A 17,265-nucleotide genomic window follows, 5' to 3' on the forward strand; every position below is an offset into this window, starting at 1 on the left:
AGCCCTGTGTGCTTCAACAGTGCTGAATGGAGCGTGATTGCTGAGTGAGCTATTCTGGACCCCCCGTGCCCTCGTCGCTCTTCTCTCAGCTGCCTCACTGTGCTGTGCTATTATGGGATGGCCTGGGGGTTGCCATGGAGGCATATCTATTCTTTGCTGTTCAGTCATCCGCATCCATCCTTATCAGTCCCATCATGCAGTGGGGCACAATATCCTAGTAGTGACATGCACTATGTGAACTGCGCTTGCTCTGTCTCTAGAGTGAAGTTGTTGTTTAAAGAAAATCCATCTGATAATAATGTAGATTTGATATAATTATATATAATATGTAGCCCTAACAGGATACTATACATTGAAATAAACACAAATATAAGTTAATATATTAAAGTTTATTTTGAATAAATAGGTGGACTGCACATTCAGTTTGAAATACATAGCAATATATTCAGTCATTGTTTTCTTCTAGAATATATTTTAAAATATAATGAGTGTAAATAATATAGGCCTATTCTACCGTCGTATCTCAAGATTTATTTACTAGCTTTTTGGGGGGATTTTCATCATGTAACCTAAATGTATTAAGACATATGTTAACCATGGAGTTACAATGAGGAAAATGTAAATATATAAGATCTAGAACCTAAAATACAATATACAGTATTAGAAAATCTGTGTCCGTTGATAAAGACTCTCTGTCTGTGTTTTTGTGCTTGCTTTAGGTAACAGTTGTCCCTACATATCTGACGACTTGAATGAAGACACCATCAGTGTTCTGGTTCGCCTCATCACTGAGAAGAAAGGTAGGCGCTGAGCAACAGTGATGTCACTTCCGAGCTAGTGGTCAGAGCCATGTTATCTCTTGTGGCTTCAGTGTCATCACAGTCACAGCCACAAACACGTCTCCACTGCTGCAAACTCAGACTGTTCATCCATTCTAGATGATTGATGTTAGAAATGGGAAAATAGAGGGAAACCGAACACTAGTAAGTTTGACTTTTTTATTGCAAACACAGCAAAAAGTGAAAAGAGGCAAGTTCTAACACAAGTTCTTGGACTGGAGATATAACATAACATTGTCAGCAGCACATGTAGGCTGTTCACAGCAGTGATAAATGTTTCCAATTTGTGTTTAAGTATCACAAAGTTAGCCATCCGTATATTCTAGGTATTACTGTGAGTTTCTTACATTTCCTATAAGAACCCGGATAGTGTAGAACAAACTGTAAGTTATCCGAACCTTTCCCCACAGCAGTTCAATTTCATCAATCACCAATAAGCACAGAGATGAATGTTATTTATAAACCTCTAATATGGTCTAAAAACCCATTCCTGCAGACAGTTTGATTATTCTGAGTTACAGTATTGACTGGAAGAGAAAACTCTGTAGTCAACATCATTGATTGAGTCTTATTTGAATGTTTATGTTTATGTGTGTTTCAGAAAATGCTGCTGCACTAGAGGAACTGCTGCTGGAGTACGAGAGCAAACAGATGGCCATGAGCAAAGGCTCGTCAATCAAGTATGAGACCACACACACACACACACACACACACACACACACACACACACACACACACACACACACACACACACACACTTGCACACATACAAATTATCATATAGTTTTTGCGCAGTCATGCTGCTCAAGGTTAAGTTGAACACAGGGGCAAAGAAGATTTTAGAGAGAGCAAGGCAGTGAATCATTTGGAAGGAGGCTCTAATAAAATCTGTGTGCCTGAGTGTGTATGTGTTTGTGAGTATGGAAGAAGATTCAGACAGATAGAGGGAGATCAAATGTTGCCAAAAGTTACAGAAAGTTGAAAGCAGGAAAGTTATTTGGGCAGATATGGTCTCTTAACATTAGATATGTTACTCTCTTCTTCTCACTTTAGACATTACCATGAGGTATTTAGTTAATTTCACAATCACCTTTAACATTGCACATAGTTTCAATGTAAATCCACTTATTGTAACAGGGCATATTTTCCATTGCAAACCAGTTTTATTTCTGTATCTTAAGTATAACATACTTAGGAAACAGTAATTAAGTTTATTTTCTATAGCCTATGGAGTACTGTTAGTTGCAGTAGGAAAAACAAAATGGTTCTCCACAGTAAATTACTGTGGTTTAATCAGTAACATTAGTATTAGTTGTTGACTTTCTCTTCTTGAATGATTCCCTTGAATCTGATTCATATCACCCTTGTGCCAAAAACAGGAAAAATAAGATGCTTGTGCTATATTTTAAAATGTGTTTTTTTATTGCGCCTCCACTGGTTGTTAATATGACACCACCTCCAACCGCTTCTTTATGTACTGTTTCAACAAAGAGAAATGGAAAGTAAAACAGTAACACACATCAGACCATGCAGGCTACGTTTCATCAGTGGTAGCATAGGAGTGGGCCAACTCTTGGCACTGACTCATTCCTGCCCGTCTGAAGTGAATGTCTGACACAGTTGTAACCGCTGTCTCTTGAGTCATGAGGCTTAAACACCCTGTCTGTCACTAAGCTCACTGGCTGTCACATCGCTCCAAGTCACACGATTTACATGACCAAGTGCAGTTGTGGTTGGAATTTGGGTTATACTCTGCGACCATTAAAATTACTCAAGTAGTCAGAAGTTAAGCTAACAAGTCTAGCAACATGCAGCTTTACACCACAATCTGCACCTCTGTGTTTCGACTTGTCCAGGCTGTGTTTATCGGTGCTGGAAGGACAAGACATAAGAATTATTTGTCATCTTTATGCTCCAATTTACAGACCCAGCCTATCCCAAAGAATCATTTGAGCTCATCTTATCTCACAATATTATTATAATTTGATCCGATGCACTCCAGTGTGTGTGCCGCATCGACAGTAGTGAGTGGCGTCAGGGGGGCCTCTGGCAGTGTGCTGCTGCTGCTCAATGGGCTGCTGTAACATGTGAGCTTTAGATTCGAGAACATTCTGACACACACGCGATATGCACACTAAAATCTGGAAAGCTTTCAGAACCTGTGTATGTGGTGGGAGGTTCTGGGGTTACTACAGGTCACCCACTGCCCAGCATAACACAAGGGACACACAGCTACATTCATCTCTTTTAGCTTTGCCTTTCGCTGCACAAAAGAACAATGGAAAGCCCAAAAACTAAAGAGCCCTGGATGAATGTGCACACTTCAATTTCAATTTACAATTTTCTTTTCATTTATACATTCATGCTACAAAAACCCCGCAAACAAGTATGGACATTTTGGGAGCAATAGAGAACACAAAAGACAGTGTGGTCGGGACTGACAAGACTAGTATTTTAGTGATCTTTGTAAAAAGAATGACATAGATATACAGCCCTATATAGGACCAAGATGAGAGAGAGGGTGTGTGTTCGTATGTGTGTGTTCAGAAATCTATATCTCGTATAGATGATTCCAGAATTATAAACCATATTTTTTATTTGTGGGGAAATTCACCATTTGTGTTGATTAAATTGAATTTAAAAAAATGCCTGAAATTGTTTTAAAATGTAACTAATCACTTCTTCATTCCCTCCTCATCCTCTTCCTCCCAGGTTCCCGATGCTGTCTCCCCTGTCCCCGTTCCGCTCCCTCCCCAGGCTGTGCCCCCATCAGTCCCACCTCCACACTATCTCTGGCCTCTCCGGCCTGGCCCCAAAACACGGCTACCGCTGCACCCGCTGTGCCCAGAGAAAGTGGCCCCCTGTCCTCATACCTCCCCTGGATTCCCTGAAAGATCCCCTGAAGCCCCCCCAGACCCTCATCCTGCCCTCCCTGAACACATCCACCGACCAGCAGAAGAGACCCCTGCTGGGGGGAGTGTTTGTCGACACCCACCATACACAAGCTGCTGTGCCAAATACTGTACAGGAAAAAGTGGAAGGGAGTGAAGTGAAGGAGAGGAAGGAGGGAGAGCTGACTGTGTTGTCTGTGGGGAGGTGAGTGCACATGACACAGTGGAAATATACACAATGTGATTTCAGATAAAGTGAAGTATTGTTCTTAACTACAGTTTGGAGGTACTTTACTCAAGTAATTTCATTTTCTGCTACTTTTTACTTCTACTACACCACTTTTTTGAGGGAAATATTGTACTTTTACTCCATTATATTTCTTTGAGAGCTATAGTTATGAGTTACTTTGCAGATTAATTTATCTTTACATAAAAAAATGATTATTTTAAGTATAAGTATCCAGTTACATAAAAATTATGAAGAATTAGCCCCTCCTCAACCAAGCTCAGTTGGTTATCTCAGTATCACTTATAATAATCCAATAATATAATTTTGTAGTAATTCAACTGCTTTTACTTTTTATACATTATGTACATTTTTCTCATATCACTTAATTTTGAATGCAAGACATTTTTACATAAAATTTTTACACAGAATCTAAGGATCTGAATACTTCTTCCACCACTGACATATTCATAACTCATTTACAGTCCAGTCCAGTAGAAAGGCTGGAACCATCTGTAAACTCTACAGGGTTTTTAATATAAGAAAATTCAGATCTAAAACATAGCAGAGAAGGAAAGAGTGATCCTCACAAACACTGAAATAGCTTCACACTCCTGCAAATACGTGTGTGTTATAGAGGCAGTCATAATACAACGATTATCTGAATGTAGCAGTGATCATATCTTTTGCTCGACCGACAGATTTCAAGTTGCTCAGATCCCCGAGCAGAAGCCCATCACTGTGGAGACCAAGACATCATCCCAGGAGCAACGAAACTCCCTGTTCGGAGGGAAAGCCTTCTGCTCTTCTTCATCATCTGGAGTCAGGAGGTACAACTTGCAACACACAGCCCCCTCTCCCTCGCTCTCTTGTTGCTCTACTCATGTCTCTGCTTCCACAGTTAAAGTGCTGCAAAGTGGTTTAAGATCATTAGCATGTCAACTCACATTGTTCTGGCCATCAATGAATTATGTGGTCTGTTTCACTGGGAAAGGAAATTGTCCTCATGATCGGTTTATCAGAGGAGTGTCTCTAAAAGGATTTAGGAAATGAGCTTCCTCTCTTTCCTCTTTTCTATTTATGCACATGTGTACGCAACACTCTGAAGCAGTGACAGTAATCATGTGGCCATCTGTCTGTTGGATTCATCATGTCCTAAAATGCCTTAAGTAGGCAATCATTTCTGCAGCAAAATCATCCCAAATGAGGACTAATGAGACTAATGTGCTTTGAAAAGGCTCATGAGTTATCAACTGTTTCACTCCTTGTTTCATTCTGTCTTTTATGTCCTGATCCGGCCACTTCCTTGACATTTATACTCTCTCTTTCAGGTGAAGGGACAGAGAGAAGGTGTATGATAACGCTACCTCGCTGAAGATGACCTCATCATTCGCTGATGGCTTGACAGCTGGCAGGGAGGGTGACAACGAGAACCCATAAGAGCCACCTCCTGCTGGAAGAAGTTGTTTCTATTCATGCGATAAGAGGATTATAAATGTATTTATTATTACATAAAAAAAAACATTTTACTTTACAGATTTACCATTATGGAAGTTCAACTCAAATCACAGCTCATTCACTGTCCCAATACAAAGAGAAAGTTCTTTTGTTGGATACACACAGGGGGTGGGGTGGAGAGTATAGTGTTGTGATAAGGTTGTCAGCACCTGACACTAAAAGGGAGGATGAGAAGGAGTAAACAAAAAAAAGAAAAATGCACTCTTAGCCCCTGTATTTGTGCTTACATGTAAAAAAAAATAGACACAGGGGTAAAACACACATGCAGTACATATAGACATACACATCTAGATGTACTCACTTACGCTCATACACCCATTATAGTAAATGCATTGTCTTTCTTGTGAACAACGAAGTGAGGACAAAAACACAGTGGAATACTTTACTGTCAGAAAGCAGTGAGACTGAAACAAACATTTATCTTCACTTCAGTGTAAAAAAGAGGAATGGAAGGAAAGGAAGGTTTTCATTACCAACCGACTCAGCAAATCTGGCTCGGCTGAAATAAAAACCTCTGTAATTCTGTATTCTTCAGATGACACTTGATTAAAGACTACAGTAGCACTACTACTAAGTATTATAAAAAAAATTCTAAAAGTCAATATCATTTTGATGTTTTAACTATTTTTCATAAGGTTAGTGATATAGCTTCTCTTCTTCTGCTCACGTAGGAACTGCTAGTGAGTTGAGGTTTTAGACCTTGAAGATGTTGAATGTAGTCTTAACAGAAGAAGCTCAGTGCATTCACAGAGGTCAATTCACTCAGTGAACCTTTGAGAGTTTGAGAAACACTGCACCCACAGTCAGCATTGATCACATTTCTAACTTTTTAGCTCTTAACACTAGGTCCAAGTAGGTGATATGGGGCCAAAATGTGTTCTTTCATGGGGTCCCTATACTGAATCACATGTTTTTTTTTTTTTTTTTTTTTTACAACACTGCATCCCAATGGCAGTTAGAGGCTGCAATTGTCATTTGGGTCCTGGGGTGAAAATCTAGATGGGTAGGTATCACTTTTGTAGAATAGAACATGTAAATGAATGTATATATGTAAATATGGATGGGTATAGAGAAACAGACCATATCTGGCTTTTATAATTTTTAGCATACAGTTTGTATGAGGTGATCAACACTGCACCAATAAGTGACATTCGTAATCCATGAACCAAAAACTGGTAAACTCTGTCACACCAGTGTGCTTTTAAGGTGAACTGCTGGTTAGAATCGGCATGACATGTATGATTTTTTTCACCATTTGAGAGCAACATTTCAGTGTTTTTCTTTTTCTTTTGCAAAACTGTTATGGTTTTCCATTCTATTCATGAACTTTTAAAGTCCTCAACACACACACACACACACACACACACACACACACACACATGCAGTAGCCAGACTCCAGTTATGCGATCTCAATAACTGTAAGAAACTACTCCCATACACACACACACACACACACACACACACACACACACACACACACACACACACACACACACACATATTTATTTTTTATTGTTTAATTAAAGAAACCAACCAGTGGCTGCAGAGGATTAGTGGTTGAGATGCCTCAAAGTCATGCAGCTCAGTTGGCTTCGGTTTACATCCTCATGGGTTTTAAAGAGTGTACTATAATCATAGAGGTTTTTTAGCTACTCATTTTCATATTTTCTTATTATGTTGCTAAGAGGAATATGACAACATGTCTGGAGGACTGGATATTTATTGGTTGCAACAGTTACATGTTTTTATTTGATCTGTTTTTATTACTATCATTAGGATTATTATTACATGTTTTCAAGCTGAAGTGCTGGTAGGAAGGACAGATAAAAAAAACCATTCATCTCATCAAGTTTGTAGATTGCATTTATAATATTACATTTTTACTCTTGAAATAAAGAATTGTATTTTAAATGCTGTCTTGTTTGCTCTTCTTGCTGGTGACATACACTAATGTGGCGTTTTAGTGTTTGTTTGCTGTTGTATGTTGAGTGTCAACGTCTGGTGAACTGCGAAAAGTCAAATTTAGTTAAAACTCATAAAGCATCATCAGCTATTAGCCTGTCTTGTTTGTAAGGCAGTACAACCCCCTAGTGGTGGTCTTGTGCTCATTAGATAAAAGGACCACTGATTACATAAATTAAGTCAAGCCAATGCCAGTGAAATTACCAAGTGGCTCAGCTACCCCGCAACTAAATTTTGTGTTCCCACTAATTACAGTTAATACTCATAACCAACAAGCCGATGTGACGTCTAACTCTGGTTTCAGTACCCTGCTCAGCTGCTCAGAAGCTGTATGGTTCCAGTTATCCAGTTAGACACTATGCACTTAGATTAAAAGAAAACATGAATACCAGTTAGTGGCCAACCTTTTTCCTTTCATTGAGTAAACTGATGATTCCTGACTATGTGACATTTTTATGGATATTTCATATTATATTCAATGAATAACAATAACAGTTCTTTAGCTCATAAACTATGAATTTAACCCACATAGTGAACACAATAACTGCAAAAAGTTTGTGTAAAATGATGAATTGTAATCTATTTCTATTAAGTGTATTATGTTGTTGTTTTTTAACAATCATACTTAATATGCTTCTTCAGTTTAGTGTTTTCTTATCTCTGAGAGTCAAGGCTCTGTGAACATAGTTTGCGTTCAGGTCTTCACTGCGCCCTTATCCTGTGAAGGTTTTTTAAAATGTATTATGTTCCATATTTTTCTTCTTACATCTATTTCTTTATATCTAATAATCAAACTTTCAGAATAACAATTTAATTTAGTTTTCTTCACATAAATAAATGAGGAGCTGAGATATAGCACATATTTAGAAATATGTTTTGTTACACCCCTTAAAAATTAAGAAGGCCCCATGACTCCCCATGAAGCTCTGGCGACATCTAGTGGGTTGGAAGACTCTGAACTATACTACACCTGCTCTCCTAAGACTTTGTCTTGCAGAAAGATAGTGAGACTCATTCTACAGTGATTATGCTGTATATCACGTATATATTACTTGACACAAATCAACATGAGGCAAATAATACAAATGCATCACCACAAGAATTTTGTCAAAATGTACAGATCTTTATTAAAACATAATTATTAATTCCTTCACATTTTGTAACACAAGGTGACAAACACGCAAGCACATACTACTATGGGACATTCAAAATAAACCTCAAAAACCATAAAAGTTGCTGAACACACACACACGCTATTTTTGTCTGATATGTGGCTCAGAGTAAGGAGAGCTGAGGAAAACCTTTTTGTTCCTATACAGACATTCAAACAACAGGTGTTAGAATCAACAAAACCCAGCTATTGAGAACTGTGTAGTTTAGTTCTGTCCCTACATTATACTGTGGCATTTCAAACATAAATAAAAATATAATCTCTAGAAATCCTTTTAATGTCTTTATTTAGGAATGAACTAAATGATTTAGATGTTTATTTATAACCTGCAGTCATCGTAACTGTACTATATATTAGATTTTTACATTTGGTCAGATCTGAACATGTAATTACAGTGGCTTTATTACAGAAACATCCTATCTTAAGTTAGGATAGAAAGGGTCTTTTTCTCAGTTTGGTATCAGAGAAGCAAATCCTAACTTTAGAAATCCTTATCTTATTTCATCCTATCTTATCTCAGGTGAGGAACTCCTAAATACTGAAATATACATTGAAAGTCTAAAGGTTACCAAAGACTTAAAACAGTAGCTGCACGTTAGGAAGTTTCTGTAATACAGCCTAGACCTGTTAAGAGTGTGCTCCACTGTACTTTGTAAAACTCTCAAGTGATAAATGAATTATGCTAAGACTTTTTGCAGTAGGATTTTAAAGTGTTTCCCTGGTTTTAACTCCACACTTGCGAGATAGAGAGATTCAAAGGTCCTGTGTGCTTGCTAAACAGACAACCGGCGGACATTTAAGATTTAAAAGTGCATTCTCCATACATAGTACAAGACTTGTCCTCATAAACTTTTTCCAAGATTTGAAGTATTGGATCAGAGTTGCGTTGTTAAGCTTTGGCTCACACCTGTTGGTTTCACTAAAGCTGACTTTTTCTTCTTGGTGAGGTTGCTGCGGGCGTCCTGCCCAGCCAGGAAGTAAAGGATAGGGTCCAGACAACTGTTGGCGCTGGCAAAAGGTCGGGTCACCTTGTAGGCCACACTGGAGGCCTCCAGCAAACTACAGCTGATCTGATCAACATATAAAATAAAAAATGAAACACAAACTGAGCTTTTAAAGTCAATGGCACACATTTATTATTCTAAAACAAGTGTTTGTCCTTACCTGTGCTGGATTGACCTGCCTTAGGTATCTAAAGGAGTAGTACAGACTCCTGGTGAGGTGGAAGGGGAGGAAGCACAGCATGAACGCTGCCAGCACGATGATGATCATCTTCACTGACTTCTGCTTGGAACGGTGGGCTGCCAGGCCCCCCTCTCGCCCCTCAATTCCCCCTTCGGACCCCCAGCCAGGCTCTAGAAGCTTCCGCACCATGAGGCCATAGCACACCATCACCACCATAAAGGGCAGGGCAAACATGAGAACTGACACAACTGAGCTGTACACTAGGAAGTCATCAAAAAGCTCCGGGCTGGTCGTGTCGTAGCAGACCCGTTCTCCGTCCACATCCCTGGTGAAGGAGATAACGATTACAGTTGTTCAGGGTTATTAAATGATACTGCTGCCTCGTTGGGCATTGAACCACAGAAAAAGAAATAGGAGTGACAAGAGAGGGAATAAAATGTAAATTTGGTAGATAGCAGGTTTGTTGTTCATTTAAGTGTGTCCTATTAAGGCACCCTAAAATAAGGTACTTGGCCAAATTGGTTTGCACCAAAAATCTATATTCTACACTTAAACACACTTTCAATATAATGAAAAGGGATATTAAGTAAGTAGAGAAAAAGAAAGAAAGAAAGAAAGAAAGACACATTTTACAAATTTAAATCACCTAGTTCTTGAGAAGTAGAGAACAGGTGCCTGGCAGAATAAAACACAGGCCCACACTGCCACAGATACCAGCCTGGCCTGACGAGCGCTGACCCAGTGGAGGGAGCGGACTGGATAGCAGATACCCACAAACCGGTGCAGACTGATACAGCACAGGAACAGAATGGAACCTGCAGGACGATATTTAATATTCAAGTGCTTGCTCATGGTGGTACTATTGGGTCTCTGTAAATAATGTGATAAGGAGTTCAGTGTAGACCTGCTCTATTTGAAAAATGTCCTGAGATAACTTCTGTTGTGAATTGACGCTATACAAATAAAATTTAATTGAATTGAATTTATAGGGTTAGTTCAGATTTTTCAAAGCAGGGTTGTATCATAGTCAGTGTATTACCTTCAGTAGATGACACTCAGCACGTCCCCAGTTTGGAGAAGCAGAGTGCATACACAAAAGCTAAGCAATGTGCTGCTGAGGGCACTAACAAAATGTATTTTAGTTTGGATCATCTGAACGTGTTAAAACACCCTCCATCCACAGCAGTACACTGCTCAGCTTCCATGCTGAGCCTCTCGTCTGCTTCTCCAAACTGGAGCCATGCGACTGCCATCTACTGTAGCACACTGACTATTAATGGGTACCTCATACAAGCCCACTTAAATCATATTATTTAAACCATATAAGTTAGCATTTCTGATATCAGCATATATTTTTTAGTATATTATCTTTATGATATGGTATAGTATGATATATTGCATGGCATCCTAATGTATCATGTTGTGTCATATCAACTTGTGTCTCACTGTGTTGTCTCAAGTCAGATCATATTACATCCTATTGTATCATTTTATATCTATATTGTACATACATTTTGAACAAAATTGTCATATTGCATCAAAATTCATCTTGATGTATTACACCCTATTGCATGATATTCTGCCATTCTTTAAATGTATTAAGTAATTGTTGTATTTAATTTTATCATATCATATTGTAAATGTTTGTACCATACAGCCTTGTATTGTATCATAGTACAGTGTAGGGCAGCTTATTGTAGCTGTTGTGGTGTATTGTATCTTACTGTAGAGTATAGTATTTTAACTTAGTGTAGCCTAGTGAAACATATTGTATTATATAGCCTTGTATTAGCAGTATGTATGATCATACCATACTGCTACTGTATATATTACATCATTATGTATTGTATTATACTGTTCACATATTCTACATTATATTATATTGTATCATATCATCTTGTGGTATATCATACTGCCATAACGGTACCATATCATTTCATATTTTCTTTATGGGTCAGTACCATGTCAGAACTGTACCATATAAGTTGGCATAAAACAGGAAGCGTATGAGCTTGCAGAACGGTTCACTGAAGGGCCAGTCATTCTCATCTGCATAGTAATAGATGAGGAAGGGCAGAGTGAAGATGTAGAGAGTGTCACACATCGTCAGGTTGAACATGTAGATAGTGGACGGCTTCCAGCGCTTAGTACGGAACACAATCACATACAACGCTGTGGCGTTCAGCGCCAGGCCAATTACAAAGACCAGGGCATAGCTGACAGGAAGCAGAATATATTTAAAATCTTCTTGAAATTTACAGTAGAAGGCACTGGTATTGAATAGGGTGGACTCATTGTTGTCAAAGGTGGCCATCTTGGTTGTGAAAACACCTGAGGAAGATAAGCACAAAGGAAAAGATTATAAATATGTTGCATTTGAATCTAGAAACACTTTACTTCTCTAACCATGAAGAGGTCATCATACACACAGAAACAAAGAGTGTGAAGACACAGGAAATGGATAGTACCAGCAAGGAAAGTGAATCAACCTAGATTACCATTTTAGAAGCAAAGTCATTCACTTTGGCATGCCGTAGCAGCACAGTCCGGTATAAGTCATTTCATCCTCAAGCATAATTGACCGGCCCATTTCACAATCAAATTGACACAATCCAGTTTATAGCTTGAGTCATCCAATTTTAAAGTCATTGTGAATTTCGCACGAAGTGAAGCATTTTACTAATTGTGTTTTTCTTTCCGAGTGGGTGGTTGAGTAAATGAGAAAGGAATTGTGAGAGATAGAGAGAAGAAAAGAGGATACTTAAATGGTGGCACCCACATTAAATTATAACTGATTATCATATGCTATCCTCAACACTCATTCTGTTGGAATACATGAACAAGTGTGTGAGTGCTGTGCAAATATAGTCACAAGATGTACTGCCCCACCACCTGGCCTAACATCATAACATCTTGACTCAATCTCACAATCATGTCTCAGCAGATTACTGAAATATTTATCAGCCTAACATTACTGCCTCTCCTTTCTCCGCCCACAAAAGGGAAAAAAAATCTCTCTTGTAACACATCTGAGCTGCAGAAGATTCCAGCAAAGATTCACAGAGACTTGTGATGCAACAACTTCTTAAAAAACCTTTGGAGCACATGTGTTCGCACAAAGAAAAACACCACACAACATATTCTGGCACTTTGCGTGTCAAAGTTTTCCAAAACCTCATGGCTGTTAGCTGGAGAGACAGAGGAATAACGTTTTAACTCAAACCAGACCTTGTTTTGAGACTCTGTTCAATCCTTTCTTTCTGCTTCATTCACTGGCATGCATGCTACATTATTGTCTCTTCAGTCAATTGCTTCTATTCCTCTACAAATCTGTCTGTTTACCTGACAAACACAAGCTCAAATCAGTAATGTGGAACCTCAAAAACTCACATGCAAATAAGACAGCACAGGTCAGACCTACTTGTTTCTCTGATGAGTTAACCCACAGCGCTCTTTTTTTCTTCTCTCTCTGACACTATTCTCGGCACCCTTTGCTTTCTCCTGTTTTCTCTTCGAAAACATCTGCTGGTTAAATTTAACAGATAACAGACCTGAGACAGAGCGGCCCCTTTTGTACAAATTCTTCTGACCTGCTGTGTGCATGCCATACCAAACCAAGCACAACTTACTATTCAGCAATAAAGTAGCCTGTGGTTTTTCTTGTTAAACTGGCTATGCATTAATATCCACATTTTCCCAAGAAATATACTGAAGCCCACATTCCCCTTTAAAATGTATCAAATTACTCACACTGTATGAATGCTATCGACTTTCAAAGACTGTCCTGCGTTGACCATCCTATGTAATGTATCCTCATTCTCACTCGTAGATACAGTGTGTATCTGAATGCGTCGCTTATGGCTGAATGCGCACCTAAGATACTGAAGATAATGAGTGAAAAACCTGTGGAGGTGTGTACCTGTCTGACAAGCTGTAGCCTGTATAGTGTGTCAACAGTTGGACATGAGTCTGTTGGCCTGGCTGTTAACCAGTGCAGGCTCTTGTTTGCAGCCAACTGTCTTTCTTGCTGTTTTGACAAGCCTGGCTAGTCTGTTTTTGTTTGTTAATGTAAAATATCCATACCAGACAGAAATATTAAACACAAGAATACACTCTGTCAGGCTGACATACACTTTTTCCAAAATACTGTGCTGACTCCAGAGCCCTTCAATTTCCTGATTAAAAACAGTCTTTGACCGACTTTCTTGCAGAGCCTATAGAAACAACATTGTCCATGAAACCATGAATTTGTCATCCATGTGTGTTTCTACATAGTTAATTAAACCCCCCCTTCACTCAGTAAATGTGTTTCTTCTTGTTGGCTGTTTAGGCTTCACTGTGCAGAATGATGTACGTGCAGAGTTTGACACTAGAAGGATGTTTTCACATTCATCTGCTAAAAGTGGAAAGTTTCTTTGTGCTCATTAAATATCTAATTCTAAGGGGGCCTATGAGCATGATTTGTGACATCACAAATAATTTGGAGGTCAAACCTGGTCCAGTATTAAAATTATAGAATTGTGAGGTAGAAACTTGAAGCCACCAGTGCACATCCACTGAGAATGGACTTTACAGTGAAGTAGGAGACATCTTGTGTCCAGCAGGAAAACTTTAGAAATGAACAAAATTTGTCTATTCATAGATTCTGTATTTTTCTATGAGATAAAAGCAGTAAATCACTTTTTAGGTTAAGTTATCCTTTATTGATTTAAGTATTGATTATTTGCTTTTGACCCATCCTAAGTACTAGGACCAGTGGGCACCCACTGTGCGGCGCCTGGGAACCAACTCTAAATCTGAGCCAGTGCCTAAATCAAGAGAACTGGAGGATTAACCTAATACCTGTTTTGATGGGAAATGGAAGCAAACCAGAGGAAACCTGTGTGCAAATAAAGCTTTAGGGGATTACACACTGTGTATAATTTAACTTAATCTGTATTTTTTAATGTGGTAAAAGGGGTAGATGCCTTTTAAGTATTTTAATGTGGATATTCTAGTTCATTTTTTTGGCTGAAAAAAAAAAAAACAGACACACATTATTGTCGTAATACATGTCTGGAGGACATCTTTAAATCAGCTGACAATTTCCACATATTGATCACAAGGTGTAAGTCATAGAAATGGGTCTGTATGGTTTAAAACCTTTTTTTCCCTGCACTGACTTTCGAACAAATACTTCGTACAATTAGCTATTTTAAATGGTTTTTTTTTACCATCAGTTCAAAGACAGAGAAGCCCTTTGAGGACAGGTAAATCTTAATACTAACACACAGCTACTAGCACAAGTTAAGTTACCCTTTATTGATCCCCATAGGGAAATTCATTCTCTGCATTTGAGCCAGTGGTATATAGTAAGTATAGGAGAAGTAGGCTGCCACTATGCTGCACCTGGGGACCAACTTCAGATCTGAGCCAGTGCCTTGACATAAATATTTTGTCAGCAAGGAATACTAGAAATCTCCTGCCTGACAGCCAAACAGCATTAATTTAAAAACACCAAGATACACTGAATATCTAACATACTGTATATAATAAAAAATCTACCCCTGGCACATTTCAGGAAAACATGCATTGTATGAGTTGAAAACTAACCATCTATGCTCCTTTTGTACTTTTAGTTTAAGTCTTACCTTAGTATGTAAATATAGATGCTCCTAAGAGGAATCATAAACCAAAAGCATCCTGGCAGGTTCCTTTAAAATACAATATAATCCAGCAATGACTGTCTGCCATTTTCGTCTGTGCCACTGGCAGAAAGCTATGTGTGCTGTTGTTAATAGCTGTGTTTGGTTTCTCTGAATGCAAGTGTGCGCGCAAGTGTATGTGCGTGTTAGTTTGAGTGTCATACTGAGAGGAAAGGTGAGAAAGAGCACTTAATGTCTTACCTGCTCCAGAAACTCTGTGTATTAATGATTACACAGCCCTTAACCTTAACCTTGGCCATGGCACGTAGGAGGCATAAAGTAAAATACTTTTTTGTGAGACATTGTCACTCTGAAACTTGCCAACCATATAAACAATCTGCTGTAGTTTGACATTGGTGGCACTGGCAATGTGAGCAGAAGTATTTCTGGGTAACAGTAACTGCATTTCTTCCCATCAGTAACAGGTAAGTCTTAACCTTGAGGGGTGAGGAGAGGGGTTAAAATCCAATAATGTCTGTTTATATGCATGTTATGCATTATTCATCACCATCCTAATTTTCTCATCCCACAACCTACATTTTAATAACCTGGTTCATTTCAAACCACAAGCAACCCCAACCGAACACACAGACATACACATGCAGGCTGCACAAACGCATGGCAGGCGCTTTCAGTAAACCAGCTGCTGCGGGTGCCAACTCATTACAAGGGTTTTCAGACACCCTCCATTGTAATGTATTCCTTTAATTGTTCACTCAGCACCCACTTTCAATGAACCCAATGACCCTATTTTATCCTGTCTACTCGCTGAATTCTGAAAAAGTACACAATAATCTGCCTAATAATAGCAGAAAACATTATATTATTATGAATAACATTTAGAAAAGCATTATTGTATGTAGCATTTTGATGTCTCTTATATATCATATCAGCTGGATTAGGATGACTGGTTAAAAATCACATTTTGGGAATCATTATCAACGATCCATGCGTCTAGAATTTGTTAAGCTGTCTTTTATTTGTTTCTTTTTCCATCTATATACATATTTTTTTCGCCCTAGTCTGCGATCGATTTCTCCTCGATCGACTGCGGTTTCTTGTTGCTATGCAGGTCTGCGGGAGGGACGCAGCCTCCTGTCAGTGTCAGGCTTTTCTCCTTGAGCAGGCTGGAGCGCTGCTGTCCGGTGCTGTCCCGGCCTTCGCCGCATCGGGGAGCCGTTGAGCTTAGTTGCTGAAGGGGTTCCCCGTTAATACCCCTCCCCTCCTCTCCTCCACCACCACCACCAACCCTTCCCTCTGCTTTTTTTTCCCCTCTCCGCCTGTCTGCTCTCCAGCTTCACAACACAGTACAGTACACGCTAGTCCTCTAGTAGTGGCAGCAACCAACACAAGTGTGTGCAGTCTCTCCTCTCCGTAGCGTCAGTTTCTGCTCTGTATTAAACCAGCCATTTATCATCAATCATGGCGGCCGGAGTACAAATTTAACTCCCGTCTTTCCTCCCTGTCGTCTGAAGGGGAGGATTTTGTTTTGTTTTGTTTTTTTGTTTGAGGAAACAAAATATTAGTCCCACACTGATTTGGATTTCCACTCGGAATTACAATACATCTCACAAGGGAAATACCATTCATGTCAATACTCCAAAATGCAGCCGCCGCCGAGGAAGGTGAGTGATTTCCAGAGTCCGTTATGTTGTAGCTGGGCTGTACAGACAATGACAGGCAGATAACACTGTAGTAACCTTAGCTGGAGATATTGTGGGGTTTTTTTTACCAACCACACACACACACACACACACTCGATGCTGCAGGCTTAAGAAAATTAAAGGGG

At 39.1% G+C, this 17,265-nt stretch overlaps 3 protein-coding genes across 11 annotated transcripts in view; 2 read left to right on the plus strand and 1 right to left on the minus strand.

Annotated features, from left to right (window-relative positions):
* relt (RELT TNF receptor) overlaps window positions 1-7,385 on the plus strand; it is a 28,662-nt gene extending 21,277 nt beyond the window's left edge. For both annotated transcript variants that reach the window (XM_051398759.1, XM_051398760.1), the window contains exons 7-11: window positions 720-800; window positions 1,441-1,519; window positions 3,552-3,935; window positions 4,658-4,786; window positions 5,288-7,385. In XM_051398759.1, the coding sequence (XP_051254719.1) occupies window positions 720-800; window positions 1,441-1,519; window positions 3,552-3,935; window positions 4,658-4,786; window positions 5,288-5,291 (677 nt within the window). In that variant the 3' untranslated portion in view covers window positions 5,292-7,385. The remainder of the gene's footprint in view (window positions 1-719; window positions 801-1,440; window positions 1,520-3,551; window positions 3,936-4,657; window positions 4,787-5,287) is intronic.
* A 1,153-nt stretch (window positions 7,386-8,538) lies between these two features.
* Window positions 8,539-17,265, minus strand: part of p2ry2.1 (purinergic receptor P2Y2, tandem duplicate 1) — a 47,271-nt gene continuing 38,544 nt past the window's right edge. The window contains exons 1-5 of one of the 4 annotated variants that reach the window (XM_051397356.1): window positions 15,423-15,544; window positions 11,770-12,123; window positions 10,439-10,607; window positions 9,772-10,117; window positions 8,539-9,677 (exon numbers count right to left, since the gene is read on the minus strand). In XM_051397356.1, coding sequence (XP_051253316.1) covers window positions 9,483-9,677; window positions 9,772-10,117; window positions 10,439-10,607; window positions 11,770-12,106 — 1,047 coding nt within the window. In that variant the 5' untranslated portion in view covers window positions 12,107-12,123; window positions 15,423-15,544 and the 3' untranslated portion in view covers window positions 8,539-9,482. Of the gene's footprint in view, window positions 9,678-9,771; window positions 10,118-10,438; window positions 10,608-11,769; window positions 12,124-13,213; window positions 13,484-13,542; window positions 13,694-15,422; window positions 15,545-17,265 lie in introns of those variants that run through there. The other 3 variants (XM_051397353.1, XM_051397355.1, XM_051397354.1) reach the window with 3 other exon arrangements.
* LOC127362073 (F-BAR and double SH3 domains protein 2) overlaps window positions 16,752-17,265 on the plus strand; it is a 66,743-nt gene continuing 66,229 nt past the window's right edge. For 2 of the 5 annotated variants that reach the window (XM_051397348.1, XM_051397350.1), the window contains exon 1: window positions 16,752-17,101. In XM_051397348.1, the coding sequence (XP_051253308.1) occupies window positions 17,081-17,101 (21 nt within the window). In that variant the 5' untranslated portion in view covers window positions 16,752-17,080. The remainder of the gene's footprint in view (window positions 17,102-17,265) is intronic. The other 3 variants (XM_051397349.1, XM_051397352.1, XM_051397351.1) reach the window with 2 other exon arrangements.

The sequence above is a fragment of the Dicentrarchus labrax genome, unplaced genomic scaffold (assembly GCF_905237075.1).
Source record: "Dicentrarchus labrax unplaced genomic scaffold, dlabrax2021, whole genome shotgun sequence".
In the NCBI taxonomy this organism is placed as follows: domain Eukaryota; kingdom Metazoa; phylum Chordata; class Actinopteri; family Moronidae; genus Dicentrarchus; species Dicentrarchus labrax.